Genomic DNA, 26807 nt, shown 5'->3' with positions numbered 1-26807 from the left:
CCTGTCCTAACACACACAAGTTCCTTAATGTTTACAAATACATTACTTACACACACACACACACACACATTGGGTTTCCATGTTTTATGGGGACTTTCCATAGAAATAATGATTTTTATACTGTACAAACTGTATATTGAATCCTCTAATCATAACTGATATAATTTAACAACTTGAACTAATGAATATTTGTATATATTTCATATTGACAGCATTATATTATTTATTTTTTAAGTGTCATGTTTATCTCTGGATATAGGCTTAATGTGTGTCATTGTTCTCTACAGGTTGTGTGGTTGTGGTGTGAGAGAAGAAGGTTGTGCTGCTCTGGCTTCAGCTCTGAGATCAAACCCCTCACACCTGAGAGAACTGAATCTGTCTTGGAATAAACTAGGAGACTCAGGAGTGAAGCTGTTTTCTGCTGGACTGGAGAATCCTCTCTGTAAACTGGAGACACTGTGGTAAGATCATCATCTCTACCATAAAGACTCGGAGTGAATAAGAAAATCACGGAAAATCAAAAAATGTAATTAAGTGCTTTAATAATTACATTAATTACATGTTCTACATTAATTACATTAGTTTTAAGAGTTCCTTAAAATGTTTACGAATACATTAAGCACACACACACACACACACACACACACACACACACACACACACACACACACACACACACACACTCACTCACTCACTCACTTTCTCTCTCTCTCTCTCTCTCTCTCTCTCTCAATTCAATTTCAAATGAGCTTTATTAGCTTGACTGTGTAACACAATGTTGCCAAAGCATCAACATATTATATGTAAATAATACAACAAACAAATAAATCAAACATATATGTATACAGTAGATCATGTCATATGTAGCATAGTAAATATATATAAATAAACACAATCCATCTTAATAAATAGACACATACAGTGGGTCACTCTAGAGTTAGCCGTCTCTGGCGTTGTGAATAGCTAACACATATGTAGCCGCTAGTGCAGCTGTACTATCATCTTCTCCGAGTAAGAAGGACATTTTTCCAGTGTCACTCAGTTCAGAGAATGATGGGATCAAGGTTTTAAATCTGGGCAGAAAAGTTGCTCTTATATTGGTGTATTTAGAGCAGAAGAGCAGAAAGTGTTCCTCATCCTCTATGTGCTGTAGATCACACACACACACACACACACACACACACACACACACACACACACACACACACACACACACACACACACACACACACACACACACACACACACACACACACACACACACTCCTCTGCTCTCTGTCTATGTCTTCCTCTCTCTTTCTCCAGATCATGGTCACTTAATCTGTATTTAGAGAGGATTTGTCTTTCTTTAAAGACCCACTCCGATGAAAATCATGTTTTTCTAGGTGTTAACATGTTCTTGTGGCATTTTTCTGATGTTAGAGGACATATCTTGAGAAAAATAAGCTCAAAGTTGTATTTCTGAGTATTTCTACATTCAAAGGTCTGTGAATCAGTAGCAGACGCAAAAATGCCGTTTAAAATAGACTGGAGTTATGACGTAGTAACTCCACTGGGCGGGGCCACGAGCTCATACTCAAATTGGAACACATACTGTAACAAATAAGTCACTTTTCACCGTCTATCAATCGTCAAAACTAAAGTTTGGAGAGCACAGACTGATACCGTCAGTAATTACATCATTACATAAAGAGAGAGGGCAGCCAGTCTCCTCCAGCCAAGCAACAGGCGACATTCATGCATGTGAAATTCCGCGCTCGTCCAAGTAGACTTGCACACGCCGGGTGGCGACGAGTTTCGCCTGTCGCAGTCGTTTGTCCTCTCGTGTGTCAAGCCCATCACTCGTGAGAGAGTCAGTCAGTTTTTCAGATATAGCGGTGACATTAGCATCATAATAATCCTGAAATTCCGAGCAATCCACTGATACTAAATATGTCCTGATTGATCACTGTGGGAGGGATGAAATATTGAGACGTAGTCGAGCTGTTTTTTACCGCGACGTCTCGGAGTGAAATAATGATCGGTGATCGGTGATAACTTTGATTAACTTCGGATAATAATAATTAACGTGTATATTTAATACTGTAATGCTTCTCCGTGCCAACGGCTCCGCCCACAACGCAGAGGCGAATTGCTAATGAGCTACTGCCGCTCTGCTGAAGCGAAGTCCCAGAAAACGGCACAGGTTTTGAGATTTTGGCTAAAAATGGCATAATCATAATTTAAAGACCACTGGGAATGTTTAAAAATAGCTCAAAATATGATCGGAGTGGGACTTTAAAATGTTTAATAAATAGATAACTGGCCAATAGTGGTTCTATTGAGGGTCGAGTAACATTGGAGTTTATTCTGGAGGTCAAAATGAGCTTTTAGTGATTGGTCATGAGTAGTGATCGACCGATTTATCGGTTTACCGATATTTTTACCGATATTTAAGCATTTTCCCATAATCGGGTATCGGGTTTTGTAATATCGGATTCACCGATAGACGGCGCCATCTTGTGGGCGTTTTGAGAATTTCGCCATTGTAGCACCGCGTCTGAGGAGAGACGAGACAACAACAACTGCGTGCACAGCACAGGTAAAGTAGGTTATATGTAGGCCTACTACTTGCTTTGCTTCAATTATTCAACCTTATTTTACATAACAGACATAATGCACGAATGAGATTTGAGACAAAAATGCCTGATATGTAGTTTATTGCAGTTTGGCGGCTCTAAAAAAAAATCACGGAGTCTAATCCGTTGCGTCCTGTCTCAATAAAGACGTAACTTTACATTAATTAAATAAGACCGACGTGAATGAGTGCATGTTGTAAATAAAAGCGCTGAATTTTATTCTCTCTCTGTTGTATTCGCTCACCATTAGTCGCGTAAAAAAAGTTTGTTCATATTGCTGAGCACTCACTGGGTTGATGATCAGGAATGCTCATGCACGGCCACTGCATGAAACTTTTAACAAGATTCACTTGTTTAAAACACCCTAAATGATATTAGCACTTATTACATAACCATTATTTCGCTAATACACATCTAAATAAACACAGCTCTGTGGAAATTCATTATTTATTATTTCCACGAATCAGCGCCGCCGCTCCCACCAGGCGCGTGCGCTGTGCGTAGGGCACCACCGAGTGCTGAGGGGACACCAACAAAATAGCCTTTTAAAATCTCAAATTAGTTCAAATATCCCGGAATCAAGAGCGAGTGAGTGAGTGAGTGAGCGTGCACGGCAGAGAGGGAGAGGGAGCAAGAGACGCATGAAGCGCATGTCTCATGAAGCGCATGACTTTTTTTTACCTCATCAAAGCTTTTATTTTTAAACAAAGACACTTTAGTAACAGTGCACTTCATTTTTTGCCCTCAGACTTCTCTATTTATTGGTGTATAAATACGTTTTTTTTTTTTTTTTGGAAGCAGGAGGGAGTGATTGTTATAAATAAAATTGTTTGTTCAGTTCAGTTCAGTTGTGTTGTAATAATTGTGTCAAAAACAGAAGTATAACAGTAAATAAATATCGGTTCTGCATATCGGTTATCGGGCATGTCAACATGCAAATAATCGGTATCGGTTTAAAAAAATCAATATCGGTCGATCACTAGTCATGAGTGTGTTTTAGATGTGTGTGGATTTCTTTAACAATAGTTGTGTGGCTGTAGCTGTGGTCAATAGGGCTGGGCGATATGACGATATTATCGTATATCGACGATGTCTCCCAAGTATCGCGATGTCAATTATAACATTCGTTTCTAGACGATAATCGTCTATATAAAAAAAATGACATAGCCTATATTTCACATAGCCCTATAGTTATACATATTTATTCACATGCAATAATATGAATGAAATATTTTTTATAGGCTAGTTAGGATTAGGAATACAAAATCGATTCTTCTTCGAGACGAATGAACACTTCTGCATGCGCGATGTGTACTGAGCTGCGCACTCAAACAACGAGCCGCCTCTCACATATATAGTGCACGGACACACACACACACATAATTATATCTCACAATTATCCTTAGTTCATTTATAGAATCAAATAAACATGAATAAACAACAGAAAAATTATTGTTTCAACCACAGAAAGACGTCAGTAGACACCTTTTTTCAAGTTCTAATATCCCCGTAAACACAGTCGATTTTGTCTTCAGTTGAGAAAGAAAAATACTCGCTGCCACCATTAATGATGATCAAAAAACAAAGGAAAAAGAAAATAACTCACTGAACTTTTGTAACTTTAACTAACATTTTATATGCCCGTTTTTCGGTGCTGACTCTCTAACGGCAACATGAGTGTGTGTAGCCGGGACCTTGAGATGCGTTCCCAGTCATACATCCTTTATCCTTTCTTTCGTAATTTTGTTAAACATTTTTTTCTGGATTTCTTGATCTTTAAATTATTTTTATTTTATTCATATGCTATTCGTTTTTATACAATTTTGTTCTGCATACGGAAAAAAACCCCGATCCTGTTAATTCAGATATAGCCTACAAACATGACCATTGTAATTAAAATTAAAATGAGGTTATATTGCAAACGGATGAAGAAATTTCGTTGATTTGAATCTCTCATGCACGCGTTCGGAGTTTACAATGTTGGCAGCTCCGTTACAGGCCATAGCCTATTGGAAGCGTTATAGCCTACTTTGCTTTAAATAACAATAAATAACGAAAGAAACTAAATAATATCCAAATATAACTTTTAATGACTTCTGTCTCTAAATAAATAAAGCTATCATTTTTATTTCGTAAACGGCTTAAGGTGAACTTGGAACTCTAAGACCAAAAAGGAGGAGGGGGAAAAAACGTTTTTGCTCATGCAGAACGAAAAAATTCGCTTTTAATTCCTAAGTTTAGACAAATAATAAATATAGTAGGCTATAGTTTAAATACAAGTTTAAAAACAGCGCTACATATTAGGAAATTAAACTGATCCTCATTAAATCAGGCGATAGGTAGGCGTACCGCCAAAAAAGAAAGAAAGAGAAACATCGGACCTTATGAAAAACAAATAGACAAGACACCTTCCTATAACATCAACATGCATTCACCATTACAATCACCAGACTGTCTTCTGTTCAGTTATATTTAACATTTCTCCTCGCGAAGCGAAATCCGTTTCAAACACATGCGATAGAACAGTGTGGAAATGATTAGCAACACTAAAATAACAGCAAAGCTAATGTTTTATGCTCGTTCAAGCTCAAACTAACCAAAGTAAAACCTTTAACGTTTCAATCATTCAATTAAACTAATTAAATCGCAGGCTATCATTAGATGAAGTGCAGCCAAACTCAACATGACTTTTTAACGGTGTATGTCGGTATAGTGTTGTCTCCGGCGGGGCGTGTTGGGCTTGGGTAGACGATATTATCGGATATCGCGATATTTTTTTAAGGCGATTATCGATAAAATATTTTTTACATATCGCCCAGCCCTAGTGGTCAATGGGGAGGATAGTCTGATGGACGAGTTGCAGAGCGAGTGTGTGTAGAGTGAGTGTGTGTAGAGTGAGTGTGTGTAGAGCGAGTGTGTGTAGAGGATGAGCTTCTGCTGAGCTTTCATTGGTGAGGAGGGCTTTATATTGGACTGACTCTGGATCAGCCTGATGGAGGTGATGCCAGAACTGAACTAACAAGATTTTTATATAGGTTCCAGAAAGAGTTTTGATCGACCGAATCATCAATTTCATCAATTTTGGTTTTGAAATATTTTTCTGTGGTGTAGTTTTGCAGACGTTCTGAATAAGAAAGCCGTAATGTCTGGCTTGTAGTCCTTAACAGACGGCCATCTTGCTCCAGCCATCTGAGGGCAATGTATCTCTAGAACACGTCCTCTCATGATGCCACAACACGCATACACAGAAATAGAAATACACACACACAAAGAGAAACTCTCGCGCACACACACACACACAGAAACACATACACACACACACACACACACACACACACACAGAAACACATACACACACACACACACACACACACTGAAACACATAAACACAAACACACTCACACAGAAGCACACAGACACACACTCACACAGAAGCACACACACACAGACACACACACACAGAAACACATACACACACACAGAAACACAGACACACACAGAAACAGAAATACACACACACAAAGAGAAACTCTCGCGCGCACACACACACACAGAAACACATACACACACACACACACACACACACACACACACACACACACACACACACACACACACTGAAACACATAAACACAAACACACTCACACAGAAGCACACAGACACACACTCACACAGAAGCACACACACACAGACACACACACACAGAAACACATACACACACAGAAACACAGACACACACAGAAACAGAAATACACACACACAGAGAGAAACTCTCTCGCGCACACACACACACAGAAACACATACACACACACACACACACACACTGAAACACATAAACACAGACACACTCACACATAAGCACACAGACACACACTCACACAGAAGCACACACACACACACACACACTGAAACACATAAACACAGACACACACACACAGAAACACACACACACACACACAGAAACACATACACACACAGAAACACATACACACACACAGAAATACACACACACTCAGAGAAACTCTCGCGCGCACACACACAGAAACGTCTCGGTTACGTATGTAACCCTCGTTCCCTGAAGGAGGGAACGGAGACGTAGGTCGTGACCGACCAATAGGAATCTCGCTAGAGAGCCGATCTACTTCGAGTGAAACTAAACGAGCCAATACACATTGGCGTGCAATCATTTGCATCAGCTGCGCAGCCTCGCAGCGCGGGTATATAACGAGCAGCTGGTGATTGCACTGTAGTTTTTTGCTGAGGAGCCAAGCCGATAAGCTGGCTGCCCCGGCGGGTGGCAGCAGATGTGGCGACGGGACCTACGTCTCCGTTCCCTCCTTCAGGGAACGAGGGTTACATACGTAACCGAGACGTTCCCTATCAGTCGGTCACTACTACGTAGGTCGTGACCGACCAATAGGAATCCCTACCAAAGCGCCACAGCTGCTGCACCCCATCCAGCGCCCTGTGCAAGCCTCTACACCTTCTTGCCTGGAAGGACGATAGGAGGCGGCTTACACAGAGTGAACCTGTCACTGTTGTTCCGTGATAACCCATACAGTGATATTATTGGATAACACTGGGAAAGCGTGCCCGAACTGAAGGAGGGGAATGCTGCGGAAGCCACATTCTCAAGGAGTTAAGTGGAGATAACATATGGACTAACCCGAGGGTTGTACAGCATATGAGTAATGGGTGACTTAGCCCAAAGGAAAGACACAGGCTTCCGTTTAGGAGCAGCCGTGGAGAATATACACATATGGGATCCCCGTAGGGTCACACATATGGGACCCAGCCTATATCCGGTTCTCAAGGATTCAGCGGATACAGGCCTGGCACCGGACGCTCCGCCATGTCCGGCCCGAGGGTGTTTGGAGGACTCACAGGTTTTTCACACTGGAGAATAAGGGTGCACAGTAGGGTGCAGCAAGCCGACAGAGCCGGGCCTCTCAGTGCTTCTACCCGTCTAGGGTGAGAACACGGGAGGAGACCGGCTCTACACGTAGGCTATAGTATCTAGCGAACGTGTTAGGTGTCGCCCAGCCCGCAGCCCTACAGATATCTGTTAGCGAGGAGCCATGTGCCAGCGCCCAGGAGGATGCAACGCCTCTCGTAGAGTGTGCATGCAACCCGAGCGGGCAGGGCACGCCTTGAACTTGGTAAGCCAAGGCGATGGCATCCACTATCCAGTGGGCCATCCTCTGCTTGGAGACAGCCTTTCCCTTCTGCTGGCCTCCGTAACAGACAAAGAGCTGGTCTGAGGTCCTGACGCTTTGAGTTCTGTCCACGTACATACGCAGAGCGCGAACGGGACAGAGCAAAGCCAGGGCTGGGTCTGCCTCCTCCAGGGGCAGCGCTTGCAGGTTCACTACCTGGTCCCTGAAGGGAGTGGTAGGAACCTTGGGCACATAGCCAGGCCGGGGTCTCAGTACAACATGGTTGTCACCCGGCCCGAACTCTAGGCACGATTCGTCGACCGAAAATGCCTGCAGGTCCCCTACCCTCTTGACCGAAGCCAGTGCAACCAGCAGCAAAGTCTTCATGGAGAGAAGCTTCAAGTCTGCTGATTGCAACGGCTCAAAGGGAGCATCCTGAAGTGCTCGAAGCACCAGGGAAAGGTCCCAAGAGGGTATGGAGGGGGGTCGAGGAGGATTTAATCGTCTCGTCCCCCTAAGGAACCTGACGACCAGGTCGTGCCTTCCAACTGTTTTGCCATCTATGTGGTCGTGATAAGCTGAAATAGCAGCAGCATGTACTTTGAGGGTGGAGGGAGACAGCCTTCGCTCCAACCCTTGCTGCAAGAAGGAAAGCACGGACCCTATCGAACATCTTCGGGGGTCTTCTCGGCGAGAAGAGCACCACTCGACGAACAGGTTCCACTTCAGGGCGTACACACGTCTCGTGGACGGCGCCCTTGCAGAAGTGATGGTGTTAAGTACCTCTGGGGGTAAGTCACCTAGAACCTCCGCATCCCGTCCAGGGACCAGACATGGAGTTTCCAGAGGTCTGGACGCGGGTGCCACAGGGTGCCCCGTCTCTGAGTCAGAAGATCCTTCCTCAGAGGAATGGGCCAGGGAGGGACTGTCACGAGGATCATGAGTTCCGGGAACCAAGTCCGGGTGGGCCAATAGGGAGCCACCAGAAGGACCTGCTCCTCGTCCTCCCTGACTTTGCACAAAGTCTGTGCAAGTAGGCTCACTGGGGGAAACGCATATTTGCGGAGGCCCCGGGGCCAGCTGTGTGCCAGTGCGTCCGTGCCGAGTGTTCCCTCGGTCAGGGAGTAAAACAGCTGGCAGTGGGTGGTTTCTGAGGAGGCAAACAGGTCTACCTGAGCCTCCCCGAACTCTCTCCAAATCAGCTGAACCGCCTGGGGGTGGAGTCGCCATTCTCCCGGGAGCACAGCTCGTGATAGCTCGTCGGCCACACGGTTGAGCACTCCGGGGACATACATGGCTCGAAGCGACCTCAGATGCTTCTGACTCCAGAGGAGGAGATGGCGGGCGAGTTGCGACATGCGACGGGAGCGTAGACCACCTTGACGGTTGATGTACGCAACGGTCGCTGTGTTGTCCGTACGGACCAGCACGTCTCTGTCCTGTAGCGGCCTCTTTAGGCGGCTCAGAGCGAGATGTACTGCTAGCAACTCGAGGCAGTTGATATGCCAATGCAGTTGGGGAGCCGTCCACACCCCTGACACTGCATGCCCGTTGTACGTGGCGCCCCAGCCGGTGGCAGAGGCATCTGTGAATACCACAGCATGCCTGGACACCTGTTCCAAGGGCACTCCTGCCCGTAGGAACGAGGGATCTGACCACGGGCTGAAGGTCTGGCGGCACGCCGGTGTGATTGCCACCCGGTGAGTGCCGTGATGCCACGCCCATCTCGGGACTCGGCCGTGAAGCCAGTGCTGAAGCGGTCTCATATGAAGCAGCCCGAGCGGGGTTACCGCTGCTGCCTCTGCCATATGCCCCAGGAGCCTCTGAAAAAGTTTCAGTGGGACCGCCGTCCTGCCTTTGAATGTGTTCAAGCAGTTCAGCACCGACTGAGCGCGCTGCTCTGTGAGGCGCGCTGTCTGTGCGACCGAATCCAACTCCATACCGAGAAAAGAGATCCTCTGCACGGGGGCGAGTTTGCTCTTTTCCCAGTTGACCTGAAGGCCCAACTGGCTGAGGTGCCTGAGCACGAGGTCCCTGTGTTCGCATAACTGATCTCGAGCGTGTGCTAGTATGAGCCAGTCGTCGAGATAGTTGAGTAGGCGAACGCCCTGTTCTCTCATGGGAACAAGGGCCCCCTCCGTGACTTTCGTGAAGACACGGGGAGACAGGGACAGCCCGAAGGGCAGGACCTTGTACTGATATGCTCGACCCTCGAACGCAAAGCGCAGAAACGGCCTGTGTCGAGGAAGAATCGAGACATGAAAGTACGCGTCCTTCAGGTCGATCGCTGCAAACCAATCTTGGGGACGGATGCATCCGAAAATGCGTCTCTGCGTGAGCATTTTGAACGGTAGCTTGTGGAGGCTCCGATTCAAAACTCGCAGATCCAAGATCGGTCGTAACCCACCACCTTTCTTGGGTACAATGAAGTAGGGACTGTAGTGTCCTGACCTCATATCGGCTGGAGGGACCGTCCTTCGCCAGTAGGACTGCGATCTCCGCACGCAAGACATGGGCATCGGCTGCTCTCACTGTAGTGGAGTGGATGGCCCGAAACTTGGGGGGATGCCGGGCGAACTGAATCGCATAGCCGAGCCTGATGGTCCGAATGAGCCAGCGAGACGGACTGGGGAGCGCTAACCAGGCTCGCAGAGACCGTACAAGCGGGACCAAAGGGACCGTAGGCGTACCCGGAGTGGGGCAGCGAGGTGGAACACAGGGACGCGGCCCGGGAGGCTCTCTTGGGGAGGCGGTCCGTAGCGTGGTCTAAGTGTGCTGTGCAGCACTTACCTGGTTCCACGAGGCAGGAGGTGCAGGAGGCGGCTTGGTTGCGTTCTCGAACCACACACTGCGCTGCCCGCTGGCGACAGAAGAGGCGGATGAGGGTGGTGAGGATTTTCTCCTCCCACTACTCTCCAGACCCTCTTCAGACCCAGAGATAGAGGATCTGCTCTTTTTTTTTTTTTTTTTTGAGAATTTGGGAACCACTGTGACTCCAGTGGTGGAACAGAATTTTGACTCAAAAGATTAGTTTCCCAGCCCTCTACTGGGAGAGAGCAGCTCCATCCATCTCCGGGTCACCCGTCTCCAGTGATTGTTTCACCGACCACTTAAACAGTGGTTGAGACGGGTGGTGTCATCCTCCTGCAGCGGACACAGTAGAGCAGGCTGTGCCGGAGTTTTCTCTTTTTTGCAGGGGATGACACCCTTGGCGACGAGTAGACTGAAGGGCAGCCCACGAGGTACTCTGGTGGTACGTCAGGGGAACCGCTTCAGTCTGCTGCTGACTGTGGAGAACTGCTGGGCCAGTTCTCAACAGTGTCGCTGAAAAGGCCACCTTATGAGATGGAGCATCGAGAAAGCGTACTTTGACGAGCTCTCACACCTCTACAAGGACAGCCAGGGGGGTTTCTGGACCACCAAGGTGGACATCGTCTGATCGAGGGCCAGCACTGTGACTTGAACACGGCCAGTCGACAAGCGCAGCTCAACCCCGGCTCAGAACTACCCTCGTGCAATAAGAGTGCCTTGGCCTCGCATGCAGGGTAGAGGTGGCCTGCCAGAGGCACAACCACCCCACCATCGAGGGTAGTGAGAGAGGTGAAAACTTTATGCAGATTTTGGCACTTTTGGCGTTCCATATTTTTGGCACCAATATAGCTCCATACTGCTAAGTTTTCAATGCACGTCCGAGAAAGACCCGGGAAAGCATGGCTGTCCGCTCTGAATCTGATTCAGCATAAGCACACACACTATTACAGTGGGAACTTAACATCATCCTCATTTCCAGAATGAAACAGCCCCTCTCTCCGATGTAGCAATCGACATCTGCCCTCAGCTGGAGCCTTGAATGAAACGCTAGGTTCCTCCATCTTTTTTTTTTTTTTTTTGAAGGACCAGCAATCTCATCCAGAAGCTGCACAGCTTGTGATGCGCTAGAGAGGGAGGGGCCCTAGGGGGTTGGTTCCCCGAAGGAGAAGCCCTCAGCTCTCAGGATCACCCAAGCTATTTTACTGAAGTAGACCTCTCCTGGTGGCCACCAGGGAGGGCGCTACAACGGAGAATAGACATGGGGACCGCGCACCTAGAGCGCCGAGCGAGCGCTGGGTTGCCGTGACAACCCGCGCTGCAGCCCGGCAGCTCGACGGCACACGACACGCTGGTGTCCCAGAGTGTCGAGCAGACCTGCAGCTGTGCTTTCACACACAAGCAGCGGCTGGCCAACAACAGTGGGGACTCAAGCTTTCCGGAGAAAGCAGAGTCAACCGGCGTGCCGACGTGGTCATGTTCCCGTGAAAACATGAACCACCCACGAACACAGTCTCACATGTTTCCCAGGCATGCGAGAGAGTGATCGTGGCCGTCAGTGAGGACAGGAAACGACCGCAACCAGAAACACACGGGTGGAATGTCATCTTTAGAAAGACGCAACTCACACCCATGTAAGCTCTTTCAGGTGAATGCTCTTCTTGGTACTGAAGCACGCAGGGGAACGGTCGCAGCGGACACAGACAGGAATGTGCAACCTGTCGTGCGCTGTCTCTCTTCACGGCGGTCTTACCAGCCGTAAGAACGGCTATTTAACGCTCTTGGCACACCGTTACCAGCTGTGAAAACAGCTTTTTTTTTTTTTTTTGCTTAGTAACACAAAAATAAAAGAGAAAATAAAGTCGACCCCGCTGCCGCGCTGTATCGCCCGCACCAGACACGAGAGATCTTCCTGAAGAGCTTGCTCGTTGTTTGATCACTCAATATTAGATAGATTAAACAGCATCGGTTGGCTCCGAAGCAAAAAGCTACAGTGCAATCACCAGCTGCTCGTTATATACCCGCGCTGCGAGGCTGCGCAGCTGATGCAAATGATTGCACGCCAATGTGTATTGGCTCGTTTAGTTTCACTCGAAGTAGATCGGCTCTCTAGCGAGATTCCTATTGGTCGGTCACGACCTACGTAGTAGTGACCGACTGATAGGGAACACACACACACAGAAACACATACACACACACACACACTGAAACACATAAACACACACACACACACACACACACACACAGAGAAACACACACACACACAGAAGCACGCACACACAGACACACTCACACAGAAGCACGCACACACACACACACACACACACACACAGAAGCACACAAACACAGAAACACACACAGACACAGAAACTCGCGCGCACACACACACACACACACACACACACACACACACAGAAGCACATACACACACACACACACACACACACAGACACACTCACACAGAAACACGCACACACAGAAACACACACACACACACACACACACACACACAGAAACACATAAATACACACATACACACACACACAGAAACTCATGCGCGCACACACACACACACATATACACACAGAAACTCGCGCGCGCACACACATACACACACAGACACACTCACACAGAAGCACGCACACACAGACACACTCACACACACAGAAACTCGCACACACAGAAACTCGCACACACAGAAACACATACACAAACACATACACACAGAAACACATACACACACAGAGAAACTCTCGCGCACACACACACATAGAAACACACACACAGAAACACATACACACACAGAGAAACTCTCGCGCGCACACATAGAAACACACACACACACACACACAGAAACACATACACACACACACACTGTAACACAGAAACACAGACACACTCACACAGAAGCACGCACACACAGACACACTCACACAGAAACACACACACAGAAACACACACACACACACACACACACACACACACACACAGAAACACACACACACTGTAACACAGAAACACAGACACACTCACACAGAAGCACGCACACACAGACACACTCACACAGACACACTCACACAGAAACACATACACACACACACACACACACACACTGTAACACAGAAACACAGACACACTCACACAGAAACACACACACAGAAACACATACACACACGCATACACGCATACACACACACACAGAAACACATACACACACACAGAAACACATACACACACACACACACACATATGGCGCTTTTCCACTGCATGGTACGGCTCGGCTCGGCTCGGTACGGTTCGATTCAGCGCGGAACGGTTCGGCTCGCTTTGCTTTTCCACTGCGTGGTACGACTTGACTCGGTACGGCACGGTTCGGTTCGCTTTAGCTCGGTTGCTTTTCCACTGCAGTTAGTACCGCTTCAAAGTGGGTGGGACTGATCGTTATTGTAGGTCCGGTGGTAGCCGTGTGCGGCTAAGAGCTGTGCTACTTCCGCTCCTCGGCAACCAACGAGAGGAACGTCTGCACCTCGTCCACTGACCACGATTCAGCCATTTCTTGTTAGTTTGTTTTTTACTTTTTTTTGTCAAGTAAATACTCTAAAAACAGGTGCTACCGTGTTGGCTGTTGTCTGGCTATTTAAATCTAGCGGGTTTAGTGTCTCGTGTCGCAAATACAATGACGCTGAAGTGACGATTCTGTCTGACCAATCAGTGATCTGCAGTGTTTTCACGTCACATTTACTATCGGTACGGTACGCTTGGAACCTCAACAGAGGTGGTACCATTTAAAGCGAGCCGAAGCGAGCCGTACCGTACCGTACCATGCAGTGGAAATGCGCCATAAGTGAGCCGTACCGAACCGAGCCGTACCGTACCATGCAGTGGAAAAGCGCCATTACACACACAGAGAAACTCTCGCGCGCACACACACAGAATCACACACACACACACAGAATCACACACACACACACACACACACAGAGACACACACACTAGTGATATGTTGATATGGCCAGCAGTCATATCACTCTGTAGCCCAAGACTGGTGTCCCACTGATCCTGAATCCCAGGATGTCTTTCGAAAGAGTCGGGGTGTTTAACAACTTGAACTAATGAATATTTGTATATATTTCATATTGACAGCATTATGTTATTTATATTTTAAGTGTCATGTTTATCTCTGGATATAGGCTTAATGTGTGTCATTGTTCTCTACAGGTTGAGTAGTTGTGGTGTGACAGAAGAAGGTTGTGCTGCTCTGGCTTCAGCTCTGAGATCAAACCCCTCACACCTGAGATATCTGCATCTGACTGAGAATAAACTAGGAGACTCAGGAGTGAAGCTGCTAAAGGATATGGAGGATGATCCACATTATAAACTGGAGACACTCGTGTAAGAATAGTTTTAACGATTTTCATCATCATATTTTCATTTAAAGTTCAAATGGCTGATTTACTCACTAGAAATATAAGTAAATTGTACCAGGTTCAGTAAGTGTGTGTGTGTGTGTGTGTGTGTGTGTGTGTGTGTGTGTGTGTGTGTGTGTGTGTGTGTGTGTGTGTGTGTGTGTGTGTGTGTGTGAGTGTGTGTGTGAGTGAGTGAGATCATCAGATGACTCTTAAATTCATCTTCAGATTCTGTAGTTCTCTGAACTTTAAACTGCGTTAATATGAGTTTAATTCTGCTCATGATGTTGTGACTGATTGTGAAAATAATATTAATGTTATTTCCAGCTTTCCCCCTTTAACTGTCTCTATAGGCATCTTTACACCGCCGGGTTAAGGCGGCTCTAAAGCGGCTCTGCTCAAACTTCGGTGGAAAGACACAATGCCGCATAAAAGCAGACTTAAAATATGCCGGTCTGACCGTCCTCAGCCGCTGGTGTCAAAGATGACTCTGATATTGGTTTGGTTCAGTGTAGATGAAGGCGAACTTGTGCCGCTCTAAACTACGCCATTGCCATGACAACCAAACGCGCGGCACGAGAATCAAGAAGCGGAAGACTAAACATATCGGCCTAGCTCCATATTGTTTTAGCCAAATTAAAGATGTCAGCCAACAAGAGACAATAAAGTAAAAGTGTCGTGTACTCGCATCGTGAAGCAAACCACCAAAATAACAGAGTCTCGCCGTGTGTAATCTTCCTGTGAAGAGACTGGCAGATCAACAATAATAATTGTTCTTTCTGGCTCTTTGAAGAAATAAGAAAGAGAAAAGAAACCTTTCGAACTCTTTCAATCCTGCGGTGTGTAATAAATACTTCATCAGTTCTTTGTAGCATTTGTTCCTGCAATAATTTTATTAAGAAATAGAGAATAGCTTTCAGTACCACAGAATTATGACAACATCAAAGCGTGAGATCGCTATATCTTGCAGAGGAAATGTAGAATTCTGTATTTTTATTTATCTCTAGTTTTATTTTTTTGTTTACTATTTAATAATTTTTTAATTAATGTTATAACACTTAAAACTGTAGTTTTAAAATAGCAATGTTTAACTGCTTCAGAAAAACAATTAACGTGATTTTATGCCGCTTCAGATTTGGTTTCTGTGCCGCTTTTTCTGTGTAAAGAGTAAAGACGCCTTATGTGTGATAATCTGAGATTTGGGTTGTCTGTTATCGACTGATATTAAATGTGTCGTGTGTAATGGTCATTTCTGCTGGTTCTGTGTCCGCTGTCCGGTGTGTGAAAGTGACCTTTCATGTGCTTTTGATTCTGTAAAGTGACTTTGAGCATCAGAGAGAAGATATATGATCATGTTTGAGAATTAATTAATATAGATTATCTAGTTAGTTTTCTTATGAAAAGATGTGACAGATGTAATATCTCATACTGCATATGTGACTGTGTGTGTGTTGTATTTTAGGTGTTGGAGGACAGTCTGATCTTCTGATGATCATCTGATGGAGAATAAAGATCCACTACAGAGACTCACAGTCAACAGAATCAACAGAGACTGAAGATACAGGGGCTTCACTGTTATAAATGAAGACTTCACTGTTATAAATGAAGACTTCACTGTTATAAATTAAGACTTCACTGCTATAAATTAAGACTTCACTGTTATAAATTAAGACTTTACTGTTATAAATTAAGACTTCACTGTTATAAATTAAGACTTCACTGTTATAAATTAAGACTTCACTGTTATAAATTAAGACTTCACTGTTATAAATTAAGACTTAATATAGATTTCAACGATCCTCTGACAGTCCTGATGAGGCGGCAGTGAAACACCTTTTATTTCACAGCAGCAAATTACAGTTTCTCATTCATAGATAAACCATTTTATTAAACGCACAATAACTCAAAAGCCTGAATATCTGTGTTTGTGTTGTACCAGCAGAGGGAGACAAAGACTAATGAAATATTCATTGTTCATAATTATAAGGGAAAAAAAGTTCAAGCTCACTTTTGGAAACCAATGGAAGCTTGAGTTTATACATCATGTTTTTAATAATAGCTGTATTACATTTGTATTAATGTATTAAAGGGGTCATATGATGCGTTTTCATGTTTTTCTTTAGTGTGTTATGTTGATGTTTGTGCATGTATAAGATCTGCAAACTTACAAAGCTCAAAGTCTCCTACAAAAAGATGGGGGGGGGGGGGAGGAAGGTACAAATCACAAGTGACTAATCAAAAAATATACATACCATAAACAATATATACGAATATGACACGTAAACAGAAAACAATACAATTTAGCCAGGATAGCTTATGGATCATTACAAGGAGAAAGGACCATATGCTGACAGTTTTAATTGCCTTTTTGTTGTTGGAATCAGAAATCAGATTAATATAATGTATAACTTCATGGAGAAAAAGTACAAAATTAGTAGTTTTAGCGCTGTATTTACACTTATGAATGTGAAACTTTGCCAAAAGAATTACATTAATAATAATTCATTACATTTATATATATTGTGAGAACGTCGTGGTAAAGTTCCATTTTTTATAATCTTGGCTAACGTTCCAGAAACGTCGTGGGCACGTCCTCAAAAGACGTCGCTAGTTTATCTCATAGAGAACGTTGTAGAGACGTGGTCCACTGGTCCCCAGATAACTTGTATGTATACTACAGGGCCGTTGAATGCTTGAATCTGATTGGTTGACGAACGTTCTGAGGTGTGCAATTATATAGAGCATCACAGTCCCGCCCACAGCCGGTGCCGGAAGTAAAAATTCAATACAATTTCTCCATAGACATTTGGGGTATAAGCCATAAAAACGTAACCATACATGGTAGACTTAAAACCAGCTACGGCTGTACTAAGTGATTGTATATGCTCATATAAACGTCAAAAGTTCATGGGGCACTTAACCTTGATTTGAGATAAATGCCTTTTATTCGCGATGTCTTGGATAAGTACTTCATTACCCACAATCCTAAACAATCCCACAATCCCACAGTGATGCATCTGATTGGTGGATGTCGTGTAAACTCCGCGAAGGTCCGTGAAAAAACAGAGCGTTGCCATGGAAGCAGGATTCTAACAGTAGAGACTGAACGGACTGTTTTCTTTAGCGGAAGCCATATAAATAGTTTTTAAATCAATACAATCCTTTTTAAATTAATATTTTGTGTCAAATTATTTATTTATTTGGTAGGTAGCCATGTAATAAGCGGGATAATGTATAGCGAGTTGGTTGTTATAGCGAATACAACTCCCTTCAGGCTCCGCTTCGGGCTCATAATCAGCCTTTCGCAAGTTGTATTCGCTATAACAACCGCCTCGCTTTACATTATCCCTTACTTATCGTTCACTTTAGATAGGCTACTGCAGAGGTGTGGACTAGAGTCATGTGACTTGGACTCGAGTCAGACTCGAGTCATGAATTTGATGACTTCAGACTCGACTCGACAAAATGTACAAACACTTGCAACTCGACTTGGACTTTAACATCAATGACTCGTGACTTCACTTGGACTTGCGCCTTTTGACTCGAGAAGACTTGCTACTTCCCATGAAAACGGGGGGAAAAAAATGTTCACACGGCCGCGCCGCTCTCTGTTTATCTGCATCTGTGAAAAAAAAATGTGCACCACGTTTTGATTCGACAGCATCTAAGCAGGCACATTGCAACTAGACAACCAATGAAGCGCAACAAGCAACAACGCGCCAGTTGACAAAATCAAAATGACGCCGAAGATAATTTTGTTTGGATATAAAATGTTGTGGGATGTGCCTCCAGTGTGTTTAGTTTAGGACAGCTCAGTGTGTGTGAATGAGAGTGAGTGAGTGCGCGTGTCCGAGATGCGCCCCTCCCCCCTGTATGAGGCCCGCGAAACAGCGGATGAGAGTGGTGTGGGAATGATACGGTGACCAGTGCAGGTAGTTAGCTATGTGCAGTGTATTCCAGTGCAGCTAGAAAAATAAAGACACCCAAACTCTTCGGCAAGACGGCCTCTTTGTTTTTGTATGCAACCATCACACTAAACAGCGTGAAGTTTAGGGAATTAACCCCGGGAGGAAAACTTCCGGCCCTGGAGAAAACGGATCTCCCCTGTCTCTCCCAACCACGGTTAGGAGACAGAAGCAGGAAAGGTTAACATTGGCGACCACGAAGGGACTTTTCATGTTGTTAAAAGACTGGTGAGCATCGAAAATAAAAGGACAATAAAAAGTAAAGCCGAGTGACTGTGTAATACAACATGGCGGCCGCTCGCTATCCCTCCGATGTTTACGGACGAGAAACGAACTACTCAAACCCGTTCATGTCACTAACCAATGTTGAGGACAACAGTCAAGGTACTGTGAAAGCTTATGAACGAAAAGCTGAGAGAAAACGCGAACATTATAACCCATTCCTGTGTGATGAAAGTAGCACTAACACACTTGTTAATGGAGAAGATCTGTTCGCACCGTTCGAAAGCCCCGCCCCCTTTTCGCCCACAAATCCCTTTTGCAGAGGCAACAGGCAAAGCCACGGCTACGTGGGAAGGCCAGACATGCACATTTTCACATATCCTGCTCCAGACATGCCATTTAAGGGGCACTATGAAGCAGAGATGGGGACTCGAGTTTGAGACTCGGACTCGAGTGCGACTTAAGTCGCACGCACAGTGACTTGAGACTCGATTTGAGACTCGTCCTCGAAAGACTTCAGACTCGACTCGGACTCGAGCTGCGGGACTCGTGAACAATGTTTATTTTTAGGAAACGTCTGATGAGCTCGCTGTTTTTCCCCTCCTTCCGTTATCTATAATATAACCTGCCTACGTAACACGTAGCCTACTAAGTATCTGCTGTGCGCGGCCACACATGAGAGGACAACAAACACGTTGACTAAAAGACTGCTTTAAAACTTTCACCTCAAACAGAAGGCACAAAGCCTTTCTTTAAAGTGAATTTCGTTTTGTATTAATTGTATCTTAATTTTAATCAATGTTTCATCAACCAATTGCCTGGATTTAATAAATAAGAAGTAAATATCAGATAGCCTAATCACGACACGGAGGCGCCTGCGCGTGAACTGGAGCGCGTCTCATAAATTAACCGAAACTCAGCATATTATAAGGTAGGCTAGTCTACTTCACAGACCTGAAAAAATATATCTATATTGAAATCAAATGTCTACTTTTAAACAGAACAATTCAAAACGAAAGAAAACAGCTCTCTGCTTATCCGTAGCCTATGAAATGTGCATTTCTCTCTGGCGCATTCACTACTGCGAAGATTGAGAGTCAGCATCGTCAACTTCATCTTTATTAATAAACAATTAAAATGTCTCCTTGCTATATTTTACATATTCATAATCATTGCTTTTGCTGGTTCTTTGACAGCTTTTAGGTGCTTTATCGGCAGCGCCGCCGCCGAACGCGTCACCACCGCATTAAAAACATGATTGCGTGATGAAAACATGATGAAAAACACCACCTGCATAACTGCTTAGAAAGAAAACACAGAACAGAGTAGCCTAATGCGCATATGTCCATCTCGCGAATGTACAGTCTTCTTCATGCCATCATCACCCATTAGCCGCTTTTCCACTGGCCAGCGCGAGCACAGAGGCCGAAACTCCTTTAAAAAATAAATCGCTACAAATATATCAGATGCTACCATTTAGTCTTTATTTACAAACTTGGACACCACACACGCAGCCACGGACAGGTAACTTTTACTTGCATTTTTCATTCATTAATGTCTTTTTTTTACAAGTAAAACTAAAAGTGTGTTGTAACGCGCAAGCGTTTCTGAACATGTACCGAGTAAAATATTACTGAAAATTGATTAGTAATGCCGGCTTACAGTACTGCGTTACAGCAAAAAGTAATATGTTACTGTAATGCATTACTTTTGTAAGGCCTTACTCCCAACACTGCATATTACTTTGATCCTTATATATAGCTATGCAGTGTTCTAAGCAGCCTGAATGGGTCGATGTACGAGATGCAACACTTATTTAACCACAAGAGACTTGAGACTTGACTTGGACTCTAGCTCAGAGACTTGAGACTTGACTTGGTCTCTAGCTCAAAGACTTGAGACTTGACTTGGACTCTAGATCAAAGACTTGAGACTTGACTTGGACTCTAGCTCAGAGACTTGTGAGCATCTCTGCTATGAAGTCACAAATCCCTTTGCCGATGCTCACATGGGAAGTTTTGTACATAGCACACCTGCTATATCCAAACCTGAAGCCAGTACGCTTCCCATGCCCTATTCTTTTATTAATCCAGACATGACTGGAAAACATGGACATTTCCCATTGCGCCAGCCCTGTCCCTCATCTCCAACACGTAAGAGCCGCTCTGCGCCCCGTCAGCCTCCTCTGTCGGACAGTGATGAGGACTATAACCCCAAAGAGAGAGTCCCCACTCTACGTCCCGGCCAGTACGATGGCAGCACACCATGGAGGGAGTTTCTGCACAGGTTTGAGAGCTGCGCGGAGGCAAATCACTGGTCAGTCAAAACAATGGTCATTCAGCTGAAATTCTGCCTCACCGGAGCTGCAGGCGCCATCGTCCACAGAAACCCTCGTTCATCCAAATGGGACTACCGCCGCCTGCTGGAGGAACTCGAAACTGCTTATGGCCCTTCTTCAGATCATGCAGCGGCTGTAGCAGTAGAGCTGAGGCAAAGAGTGCGTAAACATGGTGAGGCGCTTCATGTGTTCAGGGATGACATTTATGGAAAAGTAGCTATAGCTTATGGTGATTGGTCAGAGGCTGAGCAAGACGCTATAGCTGTGGAAGTTTTCACAAACGGCCTGGGTGATGCAGAGCTAGTTCAAAGACTGTTGGAAAAACGTCCAGCTACACTAGCCAAAGCTTATGAGATAGCCCATCGTCATGACACTACCAAAAGAGCTGCTTCCTATGTCACCAGCATCATGCACCCAGGGGCCCGCAACATCACTGAACGCAGGCCCCGGGCTGCTGTTGTCAGAGAAAAAGACAAAAATGAGACTGTGACTACCACGACCTCTACAGTTAGCCCAGCACCCAATCACTTTGTTCCACGCGCATCTGCAAAAACATTTAAGCAGCACAAGAACTTTAAAAAGGGTGATATTCGCTGCTATAACTGTAATGGTTGGGGTCACAAACAGAGCCAGTGCTCGTCCCTTCAAAGAAATACAAAGACTTTCTTTTCAAGCGCCGCCAAAGAAAGCCCGCTGACCAATGTGTTCCACCTTAAAAGCCAGAATCGTGAAATGAACATTCGCATGCGCATATCTGAGCTGGAGGTATGTGCGGTCCTGGACAGTGGAGCGCGGAGGAGCGTGCTGCCCCTTCACCAATACAACGCCATTCACCAAGACGTGAGACCACCGCTTCAGTCATCCATCGTAGAGACTTTGCTCGGGGTGGGACCGGGAGACGTGCCAGTGCTTGGTGAGGCCAAGGTACCGGTCAGTATCAACAACCGTCAAGTTGAAGTGGACTTCCTTGTAGCGGACATAGAGGGCAATGAGGTGCTGCTTGGCCATCCTTTCCTCACCCAAGCTGAGGCCCGCCTTGATTTCGGTAAGCACCGCATAATTCTGTTTGGGGAGGAAGTGCCCTACTTTCACCCAGAGGCTGTTCCAAAGTCACACGCTGTAAGAGTAGCCAGAACTGTTGTGGTTGAAGCGGGACAAGAGTACCTAGTCAAGGGCAACGTGCACGTTTGCAGAGAAGCTCAGGGAGACATGGTGCTTAGCCCCACGAAAGGCTTCGTTGAAAAGCACAAAATACTCATAGCCAGAGCCCTAGTCAACGCACAGCCCACCAACATCGTTCCATTACGCCTCTTTAACCCTGGCAACAAGGCTGTGACTATTAAAGAAGGTGCCATTGCAGGCCTCCTCCAGCCAGCTGAAGCTCTGTCTTCATCCAGTGTCCCCACAGCGGCAGACTTTCCAGCCAGCCCCCCTGCAGTTCCAGAGCACCTCCAGGAGCTCTATGCCCAGAGTTCCACTGACTTTAATGACAGTGAAAAACTTGAACTATTTAACCTGTTGTGCGCCTATGAAAGTGTCTTTTCCAGGGGACCTGGTGATCTGGGCCGGACCAGTCTTGTGCGGCATGACATCATGACCCGGCCGGGACCTCCAGTGAAGCAGCCTCCTCGTCGTATGGCTGGGGAAAAGCAGCAAAGCGCAGAACGGCAGATCAGTGACGGCCTCCAGAGCGGCATCGCCACACGCAGCCACAGCAGTTGGGCCTCACCGATTGTTATGGTGCGTAAAAAGGATGGGACTTATCGCCTTTGTGTAGACTATAGGGCACTCAACAGCCACACCATCACCGACGCGTACCCGCTACCCCGCATCCAAGACACGCTGGACACTCTTGCCACCGCCAAATGGTTCAGCACTTTGGATCTTGCGTCAGGTTATTGGCAAGTTGAGCTAACACCAAGAGCCCGCCGTGCAGCCGCCTTTTGCACCCGTAACGGACTATTTGAATGGAATGTTATGCCGTTTGGCTTATGTAACGCGCCGGCTACGTTCCAACGCCTTATGGACCGCGTCCTTGCCGGCATGCAGTGGGAGACCTGCCTCGTCTACCTGGACGACATCATCGTGCTGGCCAAGGATGTGCCTGAGATGTTGCAGCGACTGAGCCAAGTGTTCCAGAGACTTAAACAAGCAAATCTCAAACTGAAACCTGCCAAATGCTGCCTGTTCCGCCGCCAAGTTACCTATCTAGGTCATATTGTGTCTGAGCACGGTGTGGCCACTGACCCCAATAAAGTCAACAAAGTTCAAGCCTGGCCCACTCCCACATCAGTCCAAGAGGTCAGACGTTTCATTGGCCTCGCCTCCTACTATCGCAGGTTTGTGAAAGACTTTGCCTCCATTGCCGAACCGTTGCATAACCTGACGAAGAAGAATGCACACTTCCAGTGGCACGCTGAACACCAAGCCGCCTTCGACACGCTCAAGCACTGCCTCACCACAGCCCCTGTCTTAGGCTATCCACTGGACCATGGTGAAATGATCCTGGACACCGATGCCAGCGACACAGGTATCGGCGCTGTCCTGTCGCAAATGCAGGGTGGCACCGAACGTGTGTTGGCATACGGCAGCCGCAAACTAGCCAAAGCTGAACAGAATTATTGCACTACGAGACGGGAGCTGCTAGCCATTGTCGATTTCACATCTCATTTTCGGCAGTACCTACTTGGGAGGCCTTTCAAGGTACGAACCGATCACAGCAGCCTGCGCTGGCTCACGCGAATGAAAGAGCCGGAAGGTCAGTTAGCCCGGTGGCTTGAGAAGCTAGCGGAGTATGAGTTCGAAATCATCCATCGCCCAGGTCGCTTACACACGAATGCTGACAGTCTCTCCCGCAGGCCCTGCCGCCAGTCTTGTCCTTGTAATCTGCAGGAACCTTCCTCGCCACCGAGAACCACAAGTCACCAAGCAATTCAGTGTGATTTGGACTCTGACACCAGCTCCCTATTGCTGAGTCCGGTGGGGGTAAGCGCTGTCAATGTTACCAACACAGACACTTTAAAACAAACAGCGATTATTAATGTGACAAACACAAACGAGACCAGACTGTTTGCTGGCTGGAGTATGGAGGAGTTGCGCCAGGCTCAAGCTGCTGATACAGACATTGCACCAATCAGAGCTTGGTTAGAGGTCAGCAGCGAGCGGCCCCCGTGGGTCACAGTCTCCCCATGCAGCCCAGCCACCAAAACGTACTGGAGTCAATGGAGAAGACTTTACTTCAGAGAGGGAGTACTGGTCCGCCGCTTTTACTGTTTAGACGACACACAGTTCTATCCTCAAATTGTTCTCCCACGCAAAATGCAACCCAATGTTATGCGCCAAATGCATGAAGGGCCAGTAGGTGGACATTTTGGTATTGAAAGGACTGTGGCCAGACTTCAAACCAGATACTACTGGTACCACATGAGAGAAGATGTGGCTCTCTGGTGCCGGACTTGTACAAACTGCGCATGCAGAGCCAGACCCCACAAGACTCCACAAGCGCCCATGGGAACTGTCAGAGTTGGAGCCCCCATGGAGCGCATTGCACTGGACATTATGGGCCCACTCAATGAGACAGAACGAAAAAACAGTTATATACTCGTAATACAGGAGTATTTCACAAAATGGACTGAAGTATTCGCAATACCTGACGAAAAGGCTGTGACAGTGGCAAACGTTGTTGCAACTGAATGGGTGTGCCGCTTTGGAATGCCTCACTCTCTGCACAGCGATCAAGGACGCAATTTTGAATCAGAGGTATTCCAAGAAATGTGCCGTTTGTTTGGCATCGACAAAACCCACACTACACCATTCAGACCGCAGTCCGACGGCCAAGTTGAACGTTTCAACGCCACACTCCAACGGATCCTGGCCTCCACTGCAGAACACTGTCACTGGGATTGGGACCTGATGATCCCATATGCAGTTATGGCCTACAGAGCAACCAAGCACAGCGCTACTGGTTTCACCCCCAACTTCATGATGTTCGGCCGCGAAATAAGTGAGCCAGTGGACCTTGTGGCTGGTTTGCCCCCAGACTCTGACCATGCACCTTCAGCTCCCGAGTATGTGCAACAAATGCGTGAGCGGTTGGAACTGGCTCACAACATCACCCGAGAAGCCCTCGGTGAGTCAGTCACACGTGCAAAAAGACAATACGACAAAAACGCTTGCCACACACAGTACAAAGTCGGTGATGCGGTGTGGTATCTCATCAAAGGAACATGTTATGTCAAAAACAAAGTCAAAAAGTTCCTCCCCTCCTACGAAGGACCTTACTTTGTTATGGGACATTTAGATGATCTAGTCTACCGGATCCAAAAGGGCCCCAGAGCTAAGGTCAAAGTCGTCCACCATGATCAACTCAAATGCTACCGCAGCCGTGAGCCCCTGGATAACACCTGGGTCCTGGACCAATCCCAGAACTGGACGCCTTCTGAGATCCTGCCACCCGCTGTGGACGGGCACCCAGCAGACCAGGAGGATCTCGGCTTGCACAGCCTCTACTCTATTGCCTCGAGTGATAGCCCCAGTGACTCCTTGCCGTCCACTCCACCTGCTACTAATTCTCACATGATCGGGTCTCTTCCATCCACTCCTTCCCATGTGATACTTGACCATGGTGGGGGTGCGGTAGGAGAGCCAGACCACCAGGCTCCGCGCGAACCTCGGCCCCAACGTCAGCGCCGAGGACCGTGCCGTTATGGGGACTGGGTCACTGAGTGAGTCACCTATGACAGTTCATATTTGCACTAGAGACTTTACAGTTTACGTTTTTGGACTCTAGTCTAGTTTGTTCTATGCTTTTTCTACAAAAAGCACCCTTTTCACGTAAAAAAAAAAAAAAAAACTGAAGAGCTTTCAATGCTTTTACATGCTTGCACTTTATTGCATCCAATGTATGTTTTGATTATTACCGGAATAGTCAGGCAGTATTACCTCTGGTCACCGGAGAATAGGATTTAAAAGGTGATGTACTCTTATGTTTTATTTGAGACTATTTCATTTCTATTAATTTTTCACTCCTGGTTTCACTGTTGAATGAGCTTTAGAACTTTTAGCACTGTTTAGGCACTTGTTAAATTAGTATAACCTACCTATTTGGATTTACATACTATTTGGGACACAGCTATCTCTTCACATTTTAGGCCTACAGATATAGAGAGTGTGTGCTAAGTATATTTAGATGGAATGGAATTAGTGTTAATTGCCAGTCCATGGTGGGGGTAGTGTTGTGGGATGTGCCTCCAGTGTGTTTAGTTTAGGACAGCTCAGTGTGTGTGAATGAGA

The 26807-nt window shown here is 46.2% G+C and overlaps 1 protein-coding gene across 1 annotated transcript in view; it reads left to right on the top strand.

Moving 5' to 3' along the window:
* LOC307005390 (NACHT, LRR and PYD domains-containing protein 3-like) overlaps positions 1-17095 on the top strand; it is a 274937-nt gene extending 257842 nt beyond the window's left edge. The window contains exons 9-11 of the mRNA XM_079625507.1: positions 288-461; positions 14803-14976; positions 16453-17095. Coding sequence (XP_079481633.1) covers positions 288-461; positions 14803-14976; positions 16453-16471 — 367 coding nt within the window. The 3' untranslated portion in view covers positions 16472-17095. The remainder of the gene's footprint in view (positions 1-287; positions 462-14802; positions 14977-16452) is intronic.
* Positions 17096-26807: the final 9712 nt, after the last annotated feature.

This window comes from Phoxinus phoxinus, assembly GCF_949152265.1.
Source record: "Phoxinus phoxinus genome assembly, chromosome: 10".
In the NCBI taxonomy this organism is placed as follows: Eukaryota; Metazoa; Chordata; class Actinopteri; order Cypriniformes; family Leuciscidae; genus Phoxinus; species Phoxinus phoxinus.
This window is presented reverse-complemented; position numbering and strand designations above follow the sequence as displayed.